At 41.8% G+C, this 18,205-nt stretch overlaps 1 protein-coding gene across 1 annotated transcript; it reads right to left on the reverse strand.

The window, feature by feature from the left end:
* Window positions 1–546: 546 nt before the first annotated feature.
* ranbp3b (RAN binding protein 3b) lies at window positions 547–15,732 on the reverse strand. Its single transcript, XM_086043801.1, has 17 exons — window positions 15,566–15,732; window positions 10,121–10,176; window positions 9,794–9,830; window positions 9,642–9,719; window positions 9,491–9,562; window positions 8,300–8,365; window positions 6,759–6,851; window positions 6,542–6,651; window positions 6,336–6,455; window positions 5,543–5,643; window positions 5,393–5,468; window positions 5,194–5,284; window positions 3,968–4,095; window positions 3,767–3,887; window positions 3,511–3,653; window positions 1,466–1,655; window positions 547–1,384 (listed from the first exon to the last, which is right to left on the reverse strand). Exons 1-17 carry the CDS (start codon window positions 15,585–15,587, stop codon window positions 1,341–1,343), a joined length of 1,548 nt encoding a protein of 515 aa, XP_085899927.1. The 5' UTR covers window positions 15,588–15,732; the 3' UTR covers window positions 547–1,340.
* Between the last annotated feature and the right edge of the window lie 2,473 nt (window positions 15,733–18,205).

Here is an 18,205-nt window from a genome sequence, read left to right on the forward strand (position 1 = left end):
TGGCAGTTATACATGGGCTCCAATTTTAGACACAGTTGCACAAGGGTTACGTTTTATCAGAAACCTGCAAAATCTGAAGGTAGCATCCAAAACAACCAAGATCAGAATGTTTTACTCATGTCATTCATTAACATGAAGACTATTATTACATGATCATTAAATCACATTTGGAAAGACACATTTATGGCAGAGGTTTATTTTGTAAAGGAGGGTGAGGAAGGAGGGAGCAGGAACTGATGATGAGAAAAAAATGGTGCGCCACTAAATGATATATTCAAAAATGTACATGACGTTTGGGGGGGGAAAAAAAAAAAGGGTAGTAGAGTTGTCACGCCAATGATTCCACACGCACACAATCTCATTCCAACATGTTTTCCAAAATGTAAATAAAAATATATCAACATTAAAGCCCTGGGATGTTTTAAAGAAATACAAATGATAACATGCAGGATGACTGACAGTTGAATTTGACTCCAAACAAAAAAAAGTGAAGAAAAAAAGGAGAATTCTTCTGCCCTTCAAAGTCGTCACATGAACAGAAATCTGCATGGTTTCTCAGTCCTTTATTCACTAGAATATAGATCGATAGGAAATCAAAGGAAACTGCTGTTAATGACAAGTTGAGTGGACTCTCGCTAGCCGTTACAAATAGCACAAACGTTGAGATGCCTCAAGATGACGCCCCCACCCCCGCCGCCCCAAAAAAATAAAAAATAAATTACAGTTGCCAAAACCAAATGCACTGATCAACTTTGGGGGGGGTTTAGGGCTGGTCTGGGAGGGGGGTTGGTTGACGGTATAGACTGGTCTAACACACTGCCAGATGTGGGGCTAAGCGGGTGCCCTTCAGGTTGGTGTGGCATCCGGAGAACGCGGAAGTTGGGAGTGGGGGGGCGGCTGTACATTGAAGTAGAAAGGTCCCGAAGTAGAAACTGCAGTCTTAACATGTGCCATACTTTAAAATGTAGAGGAAAACCACCCTTTATGCTCATCAATATGATGAGCAGAAAAGTCCCAAACCAAAGATTTGAAGTCTTTATTTTTGCTAGTGGGGGAAGAGAGCAGGGCAAGGGAGGGGGAACGTAAGGAGAAAATCCAACACAAAAGGAGGAGGAAGAGGAGCAAGGACTCCATTGATGATGCAGATTGGCTGGTGGGAGGGGAGACACTCCGGCACTGGGTGGACGGGGGGGAAGGTTATTTCCTGGAGCTAGACTTCTAATATCCAAAAGTTACTGGTCAGGAGGGACCACGTTGGTCGAAGGGGGTGTCCGTGGAGATGCCGGCAGAAAAAGTGCCTCCAAAGTGACATCTCTGCGGGCTCTCTTGAGGGGGTGGCGCTATGTGCTTCCCGCGGTCTGGTTCTCTCCTCCCTCTGAATTAGCTGCAGATGGACAAAATGGACCCAAGGTTAAAGAAGGGATATTAGTGCAAAAAGGACTAGGACTAAAGTAGTGTCACTGACTCGTCGCAGCAGCTGAGGCCGAAGCGGAGGTGCCGCCTTCCTCGTCGCTGTCGTCCTCGTTGGACTGCGGCACCTCGGCCTCGGGGATGGCCGTCGCGGGGGCTTCGGGCTCCTGCTCCGCCCGGCTCTTTAGGGCCAAAATCCGGTGATGCAACGCTGCCGCCAGCTGACCTACATCCTTGGAACTACCCTGAGGAACACAAAGGGAGGAGATCAATATTTTGTGTATTCATATTTTACGTTTTGCTGCATGCATGCTTTGATTGATGGAAAGTAGCAACATCTGGTGGACAACTGAAAGACAGCACGGGGGGTTCTTGGTTTACGCCGATGTCAAGCAATATATATTGCATCCTAGGGGTGTTTTTTTAAAACAAATATTTACTGTAATTGCTACTTTACTACTGTGTTCGCATAAGTTCGTGATGGACTACCAGTAGTTGTGATCCGACATAAAACAGGTAGCATCGATGTCTTACAAAAGGAATTGTTATAAAATGATGACTCCACCCCTATGGTCCAGATTACATCTTGTATGTACAGAAGTCCTCTTTAGCTATTCTAATGCAGTAGAAAAGTCAATATTACAAGTAATATTTCTTTCAAAAGCAATTCTAGGTCACATAAAACAACAACATACAACAAATGAAAATCAGTAAGTTTGATAGTAACTGAGTTTTTTCTCCCTTGTGCTGCGTGATGACGTCTTGCGTAGTGCGCCATTCATAACCGTGAAATTTCATATATCAGGACCATTGTAAACCAAGGACGCTCTGCACATTTAAGCTTCTCCCATTTCAGTAACAAGGCACAAAGGTGGTGGATTTTTTTATGCATGCTTCAATTAGGTTAAAATAGCACCATCTGCTGGCCACACCAAAAGCCAGTAGAGCGGGTCTTTGGTTTGTCAGTCTCACCTGACGCAGTTGCATCGTTACTAACGACACACAATGAACTAGTTTGCGTCTCTTCCCGAGGACAAGCCCACCACAGGACTCAGGGAAAGTAATTGCTTTCCATGGTTTGTTATGGCCTCTAAGTGTTTTTCATGCAAATAAGTATTGTAATTGTGACTCTGACTGCTAGGACCCACACAATTTTGACATTGTCGCAAAAAGGGGCGCGGCCTCTTTTCTTTGAACCCCGATTACAATCCACCAGCCAATTATTTTTCTACTTTAGCTCCACTGTTATCTACCTCCAACTTTCTCGCGCTCGTTGCACTCAAGACTCGTGTGAAATACAGGCATTCACGCAGCCAATGGCCATATTAAACGTCGTTATGTAGTATTAGGCATTGTATTTATTTCAAACATATTGGTCACTGCCTGGGGTACAAATGACCGAGAACAACATGTAGCACAGCGAAGGGTTGGGCATCATGTGAATTTCAAGGACGATTCCGGTTCCAAACGATTCTTGATTTTGTTTCTTTTCGGGGTTTCCAAAATACAGCATTTCATTTTAAGCGTCTCGCAGCACTGATATAACATTTGACACGGCCCGTGCAATTTGCCTGCCTTGTACTAGTTCTTCTTACTTTCTATGCTGAGTGGTAAGGCAGAACAGAACAAGTTTGTAACCAATCAGTCGTCATTTTTAGGACCACACCAAATCTTGAAAAATCATTGACTTTTGGCTTATGATAATAATACATTTAATTTATAATGCACTTTGCATTTCAGGAAAATCTCAAAGTGCTAACTGTGTTGGCGATAGACTTGTTTTTTTTATTCACTGATTGTGACACTGAAGTTCAGCGCGCTGTAGTCTGAGGCTTGTAGTGGGGGGGGAGCATCAAGCCCAACCCTTCATCTATCTGACTGACACAATTGCCTCATGCATTACCAGCCAACTTGGCCAGCAAGTTTTTATCAACACCCGCCAAAATGAAATTCAACACACATTTGTCAGATGTTAATTTAGAACCCTGGTAAGTAAGTAAGTAAGTACATGTGCACAGCTGAACCCAACAAGTTGTACTTTGGTGAAACTACTTACTTCCTTGGCACCTAAACAGAATCAAGCTGTTTGGTAAAACATACCGATATTAGGAAGACCTTGACCCCCTGGTCCTCTGTGTCTGTGGCAGTGACCCGTACGCTCTTGTCGCTTGCCTTGTCCACCTGCATCTGGGGCCAAAGTTTTGTGTTGAGGATCAACCGGAGGCTGCCCTGGGTCCTCATCACTGGTGGGAGTCAAAATAAGACCATGTTTGGCCATCACATCATCAACTGCGTCCTGTCAAACATGTAGCTCAACAGCCAATGACAGGCTACATGTCATTTTGCTTGAGTTTACCTAAACGCGATTGTAGCGTGCCGTCGTCCGTCGACGCCATGTCATTGAGCCTGAGTAGACCCCGCCCTCGCTCTATCCACGACTGTGCCGTCTTCTCGAAGACATACAACTTGCACTGCATCTGAATTTCGAGACAAGGCAAACTCAACAGTTGAGCATCTCGTGGAGGCGCCAAAATGTCAAAATAACGCTCTACGGTACCTGTAAAACATTGCTTTCTGATTCTTCCCCGGTTTTCACGTCCACTTTCTCTAAGATGCACTTCTTGGCTGTGGCTTTGGTGTAGGCTGCGGCAGACTCCTCCAAAGACTCCGACACGCTGTTCAATGCTGAGAAGAGTACAGTGTCAAGTTGGACTATTGACGTTGAGGGCTTGAACAGCCACTACAAACCACTCAAAAGGTCACTCTTGAGTTCAAACTTCAAACAAAAGGTGGCCAGGAAAGTCCTTTTACTGTATCCTGCTTGTAACAGATGCCTTTTATCCAACATTGCCTGCAGTTTCTTCTGTAGCCACTTTCACATCGCCTTCCACTGTTCTGCATCATGTAGTTCTGTTCGAGTATCAGAGTCTGTTCATTTCTATTCTATTCAGGAAGGTGGTGTTCATCATTAACACCTGAATAACTTAAGCATGACACATGCATACGTATGTGTGGGAGCTAATGTATCATGAACTTTTGAAAATTTACATCTATTGTGCAAGCATGCATGTGCCTGTGCATGTTGGGGACTTATTATTTTTTTTAACATATTTGTACAATATTTATTTGTATTATGCAAGGTACTGTACCAACTATCAGGGATGACTGAATGGCTACTTAACAGTAATTGTATAAAATGCCTATGATGTCAAATTGCGCTGGGTCATGGCCACTTCTTCCAAGCGTACCAGACAATGGAAAGTTTATCGATCACTCACACACACAAGGCCAACGCACCAGACTGTAGGTGTCAAGCACGTTTTGAATGGCCTAGAATCAGTCTGCCCTAAGGTTCTTCTGTTTTGTTTCTGATGTGAGGCCATTTTGCAGGATCCATTGTGTAAAAGAGACTTCAGGTGTGAAATCTAAGGGGACCCGTGTCACACCTGTAGTTAGCCTCAGCTTGTTCGAATCCTTATAACTTGGTATGTTTCCCCCCACAGTTCGATTTTTGTTCACACGCACACATGCACATACATAATAAAAACCAATCTGGTTTGGTCTAGTCGCTGAGTTTGGCTTGGGTACTGGATAGCAACAGGCTGGAAACCGGCTTACAGAGCGAATTTCAGGACAGATCAAAGTTGGTTCCCCAAGGGCTGCCTGTAAATTCAACTTCCCCTCGAGGGACCACAACGCCATGTTCTTTTTTGGAGATGTATTTTTGCAGTCCCAAAACCCTTAACGAGAACATAAATTGTCGCGTATGGGGGGGACAGTTACCAATCTCTGGGGTGGCCTCCTGTGACGGGGGCTCTGAAGCCTCTGGAACCTCTTTACTATCATCACTGGCGGTCTCGCCCTTGGGAGGACTCTAGGATGGGGGCAGGGGGTAAGGACACACAGATACATGGGATTTTTTTTCTTCCAAGTTTAGACATTGTCCAACATGGCTGACTATGCAAACAAGCCGTCCACTCACCAAAACTCGTTCAGACATGTTCTGCCCAAACACAAATTTTGTCCCACTATCTGCACTGTTTGTGGCATTATTTGAACTGAAAAGACAGAACGGATGAATGAATTTATGCAATAGTAATAGCAACAACAATAATCAATCATCCAGAGGCACCTTGGGGTCGAGATGTATTGCAAGAAATAATTGGTTCCCTCTGACTGACAGTCTCCTGGTAGGTGGTCCTTTGATTTTTCTTCTGTACTGTTCTGGTCCAACTGGAAAGAAGACACAGAAGGAATCACTCATAATTCCGAACATCCTCAAAGACCCAAGTCTAAAATGAGGTACATTTATACAGTACACACACAAAAAAAAAAAAAAAAAAAAAAAAAAAAAAAAAAAAAATCAGGCCTAATTTTCATGCCATATACAATACAATACAATTTTTTTTATATAGCGCATTTCATAAAATGATCAAAGTCAGAAAAAGCCTAATGGTTGGATGATATCATTGTTGGATTCTGAAAAATTATCCTTAGCGATTAGCCTGTGGTGCGCCATTTTTCCTCCCCGCTCTGCTCAGAAAATGGTCGGTGCCGACAATCATAAATGTTAAACCTTTCTTAAATTTCACAGCCAATCGCGACTGTTGCCAGACACAGACGGAGGAGCAACTGATTGTGTTGAATGAACACTTGTCCCCTAAATTAATCACCACAATGAAAATGACAAGTTTACTAGTTAAGATAGCAGTTAGCCAGGAGTCTTTTAGTCGTCCTATTATTATGCTCCTTTCTTTATTTTTCTCTGACAGTCTGGATGCACTATAAGAGCAGTAGACATACACATGACAACTACTGCATCTTCTTAAGTAATGTATGGGGTCTTTCACCAAAAAAAAAAAAAAAGGTGTGTGTACCGCACTTTATGAACCTGAAAGAGGTGGTTGTGGCTCACGGGAACCCACCTTTGCTCTGTCTTTGATATTCTGACCAAATACAAAAGAATTTGCTACATCTCCTTCCTCCTTCTCGCTTACTCCTTCATCTTTGACGTTGCTTGGGCCGTCTTCCTCATTTTCATGTTTCTGAAATGAGCAGGAATTAAGAAATAAAAAAACTTCACAACTGACACCCGAGAGAAATGAATCTTAGGATGTGCATGCCAAGGTACCAGTGACGTGTTCGGGGTGGCTGAGTGCTCTGTGTTGTTCAGGAAAAGTGACTGGGGGACGGAAGGGCCGTCTGACGACTTCTTCACGCCATTGGTTCCACATGTGGAGTCTGAACAGAAAGAAAACTTGTAAACAAACCAAGTGTGTGCAAAGATGTCAAATAAGGTAACAATGACATTGCAGCACATGGGAAAATGTGATTTAAACAATACATACTAGATTCTGTGTGGGATTTAGACGGTGGCGCTTGAAGAACGGCAGGGCGGAGAACACTGCGTTGTTGCTCTTTCGGTTTCTGACTTGGGACGCCTGCAAGAACAAACGCACTTGCTTGCTTTTTTTTCCCCTCAGAAGATGAGTTTCCATGCAAAATTTGTTCAAAACATTTCTTTCTTACTTTGAATTAATATGTAAAAGCCTCATTTCCACCAAGAGGAATGAAAGGGACGGTTACTGGACGGACTGCTACGCTTCGGTAGGGTGGAGCTAAACGCTGCTGTTTGTTGATTGGTCAACAGAGAATTGGAAACCTTTTCTGATGTGTCAATCTTATTTTCTGTTGACTCTATTTCCCCAAATTATGGCCCCTGCCTAGCAGACGCCATGTCCCAATCAGTCACCAGTTGAGTCATGCAGTTAAAGGAAATAAACGCCTCCCTCAGAGAAGCACCTCCGTTTTCCCATTTGGTAATAAAGGTTAGTAAATCTCGCCGCCCACCAAGCGATGTTGCCCAAAGCAACTGGACTTAGATAACAGTGGAAAAAAAAAATTACAGGCCCAAATCAACAAATACAATAAAATGGAAAAACCGCAACCACTTGTAATGTAAAACAATTGTTAAGAAGCAGACTGACTTGGCTGCTGTGGCTATATTTCATAATACAAAGAGAGGAAACAAGCAATAAATAAAAGAGAGAGTGGGGCTATTTTAGAGGAATTCATTGATTGCATTTGTGCATTTCCACGACAAAGACTCTCCATGTTTCACTTTTTCACCCAGATCTACAAACGAAATTCTGTATTTTATAGTAAAACAATACATACACTGCATGTACTTTATTGGCACAGCTTAGTGGCGAGCGGCTGAATCTCGCCGATATCCGGAAATGTTTATTTTCATTGGCAAACGTCGTGATACATTTTGATTGGCCATTACATCTGGGATGTTGCATTGCCATTCACTGGCAACTCAAAACAAATTAGATAGATAATACAAAATTCACAAATACTGTTCCCTTCCCCATGTCCACAGTTGACTAATTATTTTCATACCATTTTGGAGTGAACCAATTGGCAGAAATGTGGTTTAAAGCGGAAGTCAACCCAAACATATTTTTTTTCAAGAATACGTTCCCAGCAGGCCCACTAGTTGAAACACTGCGTTCTGATTCATTTGGCGTTTGTGGAATATAGCAAAATGCACCTGTTTTTAGCCATCTCTGGGGGCGGCCATTTTGTCTTCTGTCGACTGAAAATGACATTACAACTGCTCACAACGACCAATCACGGCTGACCTGTTCTCTGAATCTGAGCCGTGATTGGTCGTTGTGAGCAGTTGTGATGTCATTTTCAGTCGACAGAGACAAAATGGCCGCCTGCACAGATGGCTAAAAACGAGTGCATTTTGCTGCTTATATTCCACAAACTCAAAATTAATAAGAATGCCGTGTTTCAACTAGTGGGCCTGCTGGGAACATATTTTTGAAAAAAATATGTTTAGGTTGACCTCCGCTTTAAGGCAACATGCAGCACAAACCTGAACTGGGCGCCTGCCCGTGTATGAGAGTCGGCGGCTTTAGTCGGAACCCGACTGGCTTCTCCTCTGGGACAAAAACATTAAACATACATCGGTTACATCACAATTTGTTCTTTTGCACCTCTTTGAGCCGCTTGGGCCTGTTACCAGGGCAACACTCGCAGTCATTTATAAGCTTGTCCTCAATTCAAGCAAACGTTACCACCTCCATTTTTATTCTACTGGCTCAAAATGAGTCTTAAAATGTGGCAGTGATCCAGACACAGCAGACACAAAAGAGAAAAAAAATACAAGCTGTGGCCCTTATGCCCTGTTAAGAAAACATTCTGTTGAGACTGTTAATGACTGCTAATGTTAATTTTGTCATCTCTGGATGCACCACATACACTGATCTGCATACCAAGTGACAAGTATAATTTAGCAGCTTGGTGTTGAAGTGCTGCCTCTAAGAGTGAAAATTACAACCCATGCTGTCTGTGTCTACTTTTGAAGACTGAGCTCAAAAAGTTGCCTCCTGCCGTTGTCTTGGTAACGCCAGCATCAAAGGGTTAGCAGTGGCCAATTTACATGAGACAGGACCTCCTTAAAACAGACAGATTTTCAGTGAGCTGATGTGGGCTGTATTTCTTGATCCGTGGGGCATTTAGACAAAATTAAGACACCTGCAGACTGTTTTAAATTGCGAAAAAAAAAATGCATGTGGCCTTTAAACTGCAATAGAATTGTGAAAGACCAATATTTTGATACATTTTGTTCCTCATGGAGATGATTTATTAAAATTAAGATGTATTTTTTTTACATTCCAATTTTAATAACCATAATTACACATTTAGATGCCAGCTTTAATCAAACAGCATCAACTGCTTTTTGGTGAATACACTACAATTCAACATTCTAAAATCTACATTGGCAAAATAATAGTTCACTTGGGTCAAGAAATTTGGTTCGAAAGGAAGTCTATGGTACAAATCCCATAGTTCACAATCCCAGCGTAACGGTCATAAAACCGTGACTATGAAGAAAACGCAAAGATTCCATAATTATTTGAAAAACACAATTCCTTGCCAATTTTCATGACTAGGGAACCATCACAACCAATGTCCCTCAATGGGTTAGCGCAGCATTTTCCCTAGTCTCATTCATCAGGGCCGTGTTCAAAATAAAAAACAAGAAGTCACCGAGAAAGCTCACCTGGCTCAGAGTCAGAATTCCCAGTAGGAGACTGGCAGAAACTGGGGGGCATGAAAACATTGTTCTTGGGAACTGCAAAGGAGTTGTGAGAAAGACTCAGCATACAAATCAACTCTTGTGTGCTACTAGCAAACAGCAACAATGTTGTTACCCGAGTGTAGTGGCGGGAATGATGATGTCCTCTCCCTTTTTACTGGAGGAAAGTAGTTTGTCTCGTCTTTATCTGAATCTGAAAGTGCAAAGACAATGAATAGTTTGATAACATTAGCAAAGCCATCTGCCCCTTTAGATGGGAGATTTTACCTTCTCCATCCTCTGCACTTGAGCCCTCTGCAGATCGCTGTAAGAAACACCATAGTGAGCTTCAAACAATCTCAAGACAGGGATATCTTTGTTAAAAAAACAACATAATCGTACCAGGTTAAAAATATCCTTTAATTTGTCATTTGCAAATTTACAACACTGAGCATTGGGAGCAATGGTGACTAAAATTGAAATATGTGCCTGAGAAGACCTTTCGTGGAGCCTTGTTTATAGTTCACTGGTGAGGAATGTGCTAAGCACCTTCTTCAAAGGAGTTCTTATTTTCGCTTGCAAATAGTAATTCATCATCTTTGAAAAAGCACTCACCTTCTGAGTTTTGTCTTTTTGAAAAACAAACACAGGGGGCGCTATGGCAGGCTTGTCTGTCGAGAGAAAAAAAAAAAAAAAGTTGAATCAATCATCCAAGCAGACCATGTTGTACACACTCCTTATCAACAGGGGGCAGCATGTGATGGCAACTTTCATATTACAAGGATACATATGCATTCAGCTGCCCTTATTAGGAGGTAGAAGAGGGTCTTTTGTGGTCAAATTTCAAATGTTCAGAGGCAGCTTTTTCCCCACTTGTCATTTTAGTAGTTTTCAAACAATTGTACATAAAAGCACAAACTTGACTCGTGACCCATAAACAAAATCAAACAACAATAAAAACAAAAATATCCTTGTCTCACCAGTCAGTCTATCGCATTTGTCTACATATTGTCATTTTCCCCCCCCACTTTTTGTTCAATTGTGATTCTTGAATTCTCAGGCTATGCATTATATTTTCCATTTGGAAGTTTCCTTCAATCGTAGATATCCACTGGTCCTTTTAATGACCCGCTAGGAACCCTGGAGGGATTTGTGAATTTCATTCTAGCATTGTTGTTATTCTAAACAAAAATCTGGGGTTTGACACTGGATTAATAAAAGTATAAGCAGCAAAGATAATCCTCAATTGCCTATGGTAACTTTAGTTGCTTAAAAAATGACCATTTAGAACGCACCATTGGGTAACTGTGCAGAATATACTGGTAGCAACATGTTATTGCAGTCGCGGTGGTGTACAAGCTGCACTACATCACACTAATAGCTGCTTCTAATATTTAAATTTGTGGTTTGTTGTGTTCTACAGCTACATATACAGTATGCGGCTCTGCAAACGCACGTTTTCAGGGATACGGCACTCTGGTCGGTCTGTTCACTGGCAGAATCAGAAAGGTAAAAAACAAGGATCTGCTATAGGGCCCGTGCAAGGCGCGTCATCGCTGACGTCACTACCGGGGTAGGCGCCATGCTGGGAGCGCATTGGAGGCGACGTGACTACTGTTGTTAGACGGACGAAATAGGTATACATGGTGAACCGTAGCTGTGTTAGGGGGTACAGCAATGCCACCCACGATCGCAAAGGAAGAAAATCTAACAACAGACTGAGGTTTTGTAGATTTCCTGTTTGTCGCGGGGCGGGCTGGAGCCTATCCCAGCTGTCTTCGGGCAGTAGGCGGGGGACACCCTGAACTGGTTGCCAGCCAATCGCAGGGCACACAGAGACAAACAAACATCCGCACTCACAATAACAACTAGGGGCAATTTAGAGTGTCCAATCAACTTACCACGCATGTTTTTGGAATGTGGGAGGAAACCAGAGAACCCAGAGAAAACCCACGCAGGCACGGGGAGATCATGCAAACTCCACACAGGGAGGCCGGAGCCGGGATCGAACCCACGACCTCTGAACTGTGAGGCGGACGTGCTAACCAGTCCCCCACCGTCCTATGAGAACCAATGGCAGCAATTCTGCCTTGGCAAAGATGACAATACTCTAGTTATATGCACACTGTCAAAAAGGTACGAACTAGAGGTGCAAGAATTAATCCAAAACTAATTGCCAAATTAATCGATAATTATTTTTGATAATCAATGAATCGTTTAGCTAACTTAAAATTTCAAATTGTCTAAATGCTTGAAATTTCAGCTTCTCAACAGTAAAATATCTGATTTCTGTAGACCTCCATGAAAGCATACCAATTATCTTTGTGTTGAATCAAAACAAAACATTTGCTTTTTCTTTAGAAAATAATGATCAAAATGTTTGCCTATTTTGTGACATGTTAAGGCCCAAACCAGTAATGGAATCATAATTTATGTTCGTGGATGTTCTGCACTGTTAATTTGAAATAATGTCATGTTGTGGAAAAAACGTTGGAAATTAAAACAAATTCATCAACAAAATAATCTACAAATTCATCAATTACTAGAACAATAGTTAATTTGCAGCCTTAGTATTAACCACTGAATTTATCCGAACAGCGATGAACAAGCCCTTTACACAGCGAATCATTGAAATGATCATACAACTTTGACGCAATGCTCTGCAGCATAGACAAAAGCTCTGTGAATTAGCATCGCCCATTGGTCTTGGCTTTCTGCCTCTGATTTGGACACATTTTTTTAAAATTCCCTTGAAGTAGGAGTTCGTCATAGTACAGAATTAGTCAGAAATGGCCACTTCAAACTAGAGATAGGCTGATTATAGGCCATGGCCGATTATCGGCATAGATATTCAGTGTTTTGACTAATATCTGCATTGGCCTTTTTTAAAAATCCGGTGGCCGATAATAAATCGATATTTAAATGTTCAGTTCACTTTATAAGAGAGTCTACTGCCGGTGGGAACACTCTGCACTATTTGTCTTTGTTTAAAATCAAAACGAAGAGAAGTGAAATTTTAACACTTCTGTCATTTTAAAATTTTGGAGGACTTTATTTACTGTAGAAAATACATGGAGCTATTGTTTAAGTTTTCATTTAACTTTTGAAGATATGCTGATGACCGTGGGAGCTCCCTTTTTGTTAGAATTTTTCAAGATCTATATTGGTAGTATTAGTAAAATAATTAATGATGACAGATCATGTGGTTAAAAAACAAACGATTGAATATTAAATATTAAAAAGGCAAGAATGTGTTGATTTCATTGTATTTATTCATTAAATTTGCACTGGCATGGAGCCAGTGTCAGTGGACTCCGGTGGCTCTACCACTTCCTACACGTCCCTTCATTTCATGATATGTAAACATGAACTGCACTTCTTAATCACTCACTCAACTTATCATATAGATAGATGAGTAAATAAAACATACATGTATAAAATGAAAACTTACTCAAACTCCAGTTGGTAACATCCCACACGGTAGGAAAAGTAAGATAATGCCTACTTATAACATCATATCAGGCACTAGCGGGCATTACCACAACGGCGACATATCATTTAACATCTTTTCATCTCTCTTTTGGCTCGAAAAATATGGCCGAATTCATCCTCTTTATATTTTACCTCTTGACAACTTTGCACAGATGCATTTTTATTTGTCGTGGCTCAAGAAGCCGCACACTTTCGTCTCCGCCATGTGTGTGCTCAAACTTTGGAGACACGTAAATAGAAGTCAACTCTTACAACAGCGGCACGCACCCGACAGCCATGACAGACACTTCCTCACACACACGCTCCGACATAGGACGGCAGCCAAAACATCACAACACACGTACACAGGTTTTTTTTCCCCCACACGCGGGAAGTTCTAACTATGTGAGGTGAAAAGGATCAAGCATGTTAGAAAGCTGAAAGCTAGCACAGTAGCGTTAGCTTAGTGTTCGGTGAATCCCCCTCTCAAAACTGCAGCCTTTGCGATTACAAAATCTTGTTTTTTGTTGTTGTTTTTTTTTCAAATCGCGATTATATTGCAAATGCAATTAATCGCTTAGCCCTAGTACTTACTGCACACCTACTTCTAAAACAGTAATATTGTCGTTTTGTCACTATTGTGAATGGTAAGGGAGTAGGGGTGGGAACGATAATCGTTTTTCGATGCATCGTTCGGCATATTAAAAAGAGTCTGAATCGATTCATAGGTATTAATAATCCATATGTAAAGTTTAAATAAAAAACTAAAAGCATGCACAAGTGATTAAGTGTGTTTGTACGTCATATGTCTGTGCTAGGCTAAGCTAATACGTGACAAGAACAAGCAAAACCTCTTACGAGCACAGCGAAGTCAACGTGTGAAGTATAAATCATTGTTCTGTCTTGAGTTTTTTGTTTTTAAAAAGGTACCAGTATTTTGTATGGACTATAAAAGGTAAGCCAATGTAGTGATGCATCGGAATCTGGATCGAATCGAATCATACGCCTATGAATCGGAAGTGAATAAAATCTTGGGCTTCTGAATCGTAATTGGATCGAATCGTGAGGTACCCATAGATACCCGCCCCTATAAGGGAGTGAGAGTCATTTTGAACAGGAGCAGCATGGAAGTGGAAGTTATTTCACCGGGAGCGGGATGAAACAGAATTTCATATTTTTTACTATGGTCCAGGACTGGGACGGGATTGGATTTTTTCTGTGGATGTGGGATGAGACGGGAGTGAAAATCCACTCCTGCCTCACCCTCTATTCTGTACATTTTACTGCTTGGTCTCCTTGACCACTTGATGGCGCCAAAGGAGCAAATGAATAACCATGAAACTTCTTTTCACCATCACTAGAACTATTAAACGAGACTACGAAGCTCCTCATGTTAATATTGTTCTTTGGCTCTAAGATGAGCTAAACCAACATTTTTATGACAGACAAAGCCTGGCCTGTGTTGACTACATGTAGAGGCGTGTATTTGCCAAATTTGATTTTAAGTTAATTAACTACAGCAACATGATTACTGCTTTCGGGTGCACACACAGTATTGCAAAAACAACACAGTGCAGTATATTGTAGTTGACTATGATCAATCAGCTTTAGATTTTTAGAACAAGCTTTCAAATGGTAAGCCATCGAGTGTTGGTGCATACAATAATGGAAAACACCCACGTTAATAAACGCAATTAGAAATAGCATAATATTGAAATAGTGTCAAGATTAACACCTATATTCCTGGCTATTACTAGCACAGCAAAAATTCTCGTAAACACAACGACATAGCATGTGTATTTGTGACCTGCAATGCTATCAACAGTACCTCTTTGCAAGTTTTTGTATAGCATTTTAATTTATAGACTGACACGAACATCTTCCAGGCGGCATCCAGGAAATAGACGGTGCCAGCCAGTTACGGCGATTGTAGAGGGGCGAGTAGTCGAGCATCGCTCCGGTTGTGACGGTTCCACATACGTCTTTAGCGACACTTTTGGCACCCCACGCCAAACGTAACGCCAAGCAATCCCAAGTCGGAACATTTAGTCACTTAGACAGATAAACCAGTATAAGGCGACTTTACCCGCCTAAACGCATGTCTCGCGAACCCGCAGCCGGCCGCTAACAACAAGGGGAGCGGGGGGCAAAAAAAGGTGGTCGTAAAGAACACACACACGGACTCAACTTGACATGTAGTACCTGGTTACACATCAAGCGATGCTTATAACGGCGATGAAAGAGCAAGTAATTGATAAGTGTGTATTGCGTTGTCTGACAGGCATAACACACTGGCTATAAATAGCCGGGTGCTAGCATTGTGCGATTAGCATTCGAGGGCGTTCCGACGCCTTCCAGCCATTAGCCGTATCCCCAGCCTTTAGCCGCGTTAGCTTGTTTGCTAACAGTGTAGCCTAGGAAACGCCGGGAAGCACTCGTGCGACTCCAACCGGCGCCGAAGAAGCCGCCGGCATGGATTTTAACGTCCTCGCCCGAAGGGCAAACGCAGCGAGAGGCGAAGTTCGGAAGGGAGCAGTGAATGTTTTTGTCTTCCCCTCCCTCCCCGTTACATACGGCTAAGCGACTCACCTTCGTTCGCCAAGTCCGCCATTTTACTTCGACGCTCACACACCCACAAGCCACCGCGCAGATAAGACAGGCGCAGGCCGGGAGAGAGAGCGTTCACTCGGCCGCCGTCGACGAGCTCACGCGTCCCGCCTGCATCTGCACTCGTCTGCTTTCGTCTGACTGCGTCTGCACTCGTCGGCCTTCGTCTGCTTTCGTCTGAGCGCCACAGCAAAAACAAACAAACAAACAAACAAACATACAAACAAACACAAAAACAATGTCCCTGATCCAATCTGACACACTTTCAAGTGGTTATTTGGACGAAATAACATATTTTAGAACTTAGATGCATCTGAAGCTGGTTATGATATTATTTTTTAACCTTTTTTTTTTTTAAGCCAATGATATTATTTTAATTATATAATTCAACCAACACAACCTTTATTATTGTTGTTTTCTTGCCTATGTAATTATCATCCTTTTTAAAAATATTGTTGCAATGGTGAAGCCACGCAAGTCTTTATTTTCTTTGTCATAAGTGAAGCTGTCTCCACGCTGGACTTGGAAACAAAGGCCCTGTCATCCCAGTCTAGTCTTCTCCATTTCCAATCTTCTCCATTTCCACTGAAGGAGCCTGGCCTGCCCTCGAGCTCCTCGTCCTTCGCAAGCTGAGGACGCAGGTGCTTCAGCTGGTCCATGACTTGGCAGGGGCTGGCCACTTTGGTGCAGCAAGACACTTCAGCGCCTCTGCTCCCAGTTCTACGATCCTGGCTGTCGTCAAGACGTGGAGCTCTATATGCACTGTTTTGACCTCTGCGCCTCCCAACCAAGTGGCCAGAGGCTTATGCCATTCAGGACCAGAGTGCTGCCACCACTTCTGAATACCTGGTCAACTAGATTTTTAGTCAGTTTGGTGCAATAGAGGAGATAGATAGATTTCTTACTCCGGTACTCCGGTTTCCTCCCACATTCCAAAAACATGCATAGAACACTCTAAAGTGTCCCGAGGCATGATTGTAAGTGTGAATGTTTGTTTGTCTGTGTGTGCCCTGTGATTGGCTGTCAACCAATTTGGTGTGTACCCTGCCTACTGCTAGCCTAGGTTCTTCTGAGTCCCGCTCTGCCCCTCTATCGTATGGTGTTCCACAGGGTTCTATTTTTGGGCCATTGGTTCTCACTGTATTTGCTGCCCCTGGGTTCCATCCTTGGAAAACACAGCATTTCCCTCCACTGCTATGCGTACGACTGTCAAATCTATATCCCGCTTACCAAAAAAGAGGCTTCCTCCTTAAGACCACTTTTGTCCTGCCTTTTGCCTTGTGAGGACAACACTATAGAAAATGGATGGATGGATGGATGATTGTGTTTTAACGTGTTTTCCATCTCCAAGTGAACTTGTAAGACTTTTGTTGTTGTTGTTCCTTAGGCACTTTGGTTGTCACAATGATCTCTCTCTCTCTCTCTCTCTCTCTCTGTCTCTCTGTCTGTCTGTCTGTCTGTCTGTCTGTCTGTCTGTCTGTCTGTCTGTCTCTCTCTCTCTCTCTCTCTCCCTCTCTCTCTCTCTCTCTCTCATGATGGATGGCAATCAAGACAAACGGCCACTTAGGAGCCTGAGGAGCTGGAAAGCAAAAGCAGCCACACACCTGAGACAAAAGAAGGAGACGCCTCCAATGGAGGTCTCGGAACCATGCACAGATCACTGACGGGATGAATACTTGAGGTCTAATATCAGAGGGAGGGGCAGATTGTGACGGTAACTGTATATATTTTAGGAAACACAAGCAGAGATTTCGCTTTCATCTGCTATCGGTAAATTGTTTGTCTGCTAATTGTTTCACAGAAGAAAATTAGGAAGTGAAAACATGACTGTATTTGTTTTTTAGGAACCTTTAACAAACAAAAGCTAAAAATAAATGAATGAAAATAGAGTTGAAATGAAAAAATGATATAAAAATGAAATACCAACAAAAACAAATGCAAATACCAACAAATACAAAAACATTTGTAAATAAATAAACATAAATAAACAATTCCCCAACACCAAAATTTCAAATAAATTGAAAAATAAAAAGTTGAAAAACTAACAGTAATGTGCCAATACCAACAGTGTAAAAAAAATAATCAATCATGAATATTTTTCCCCAAAGTGAAAATAAATCCAATAAAACAAACACAAATAATAAAAAACAGCAACATTCCAATAAAATACTAAATAATATGCTAAATAAAATTAAATGATGAATACAACAAAACAAAATAATACAAACATGAACAATTATACAATTAAAAAAATACAAAAATAAAATTAAAAAGTAAAGGAACGTAGCAAAAACAACAATAAACCATTAACTTCTTCTGATGAAATTGCACAGGTTTAAATTGTACAAATTTAGTTCACAGTTATCCACAAGAGGGAGACATTTTAGAAACTGAGGGTTTGTCTCCTCTAGGTAGATCACTTTATTAGCTACCCTTACACAATCCATTGTACGCATCAAAAAATGCGGCCAGTTTGCACAACATATTATTATAACTCAACACAGAAGATCTCAAAAACATAACTTCTTTCCCAAGTTTATGTAATCAAGAGGGAAAGTGACTGGAAATAATGGTAAATGGACTGCACTTATATAGCATTTTTATCTTCACCATATGGTGCCC

This window comes from Filicampus tigris, chromosome 10 (genome assembly GCF_054856515.1).
Source record: "Filicampus tigris isolate MCC_2025a chromosome 10, RoL_Ftig_1.0, whole genome shotgun sequence".
In the NCBI taxonomy this organism is placed as follows: domain Eukaryota; kingdom Metazoa; phylum Chordata; class Actinopteri; order Syngnathiformes; family Syngnathidae; genus Filicampus; species Filicampus tigris.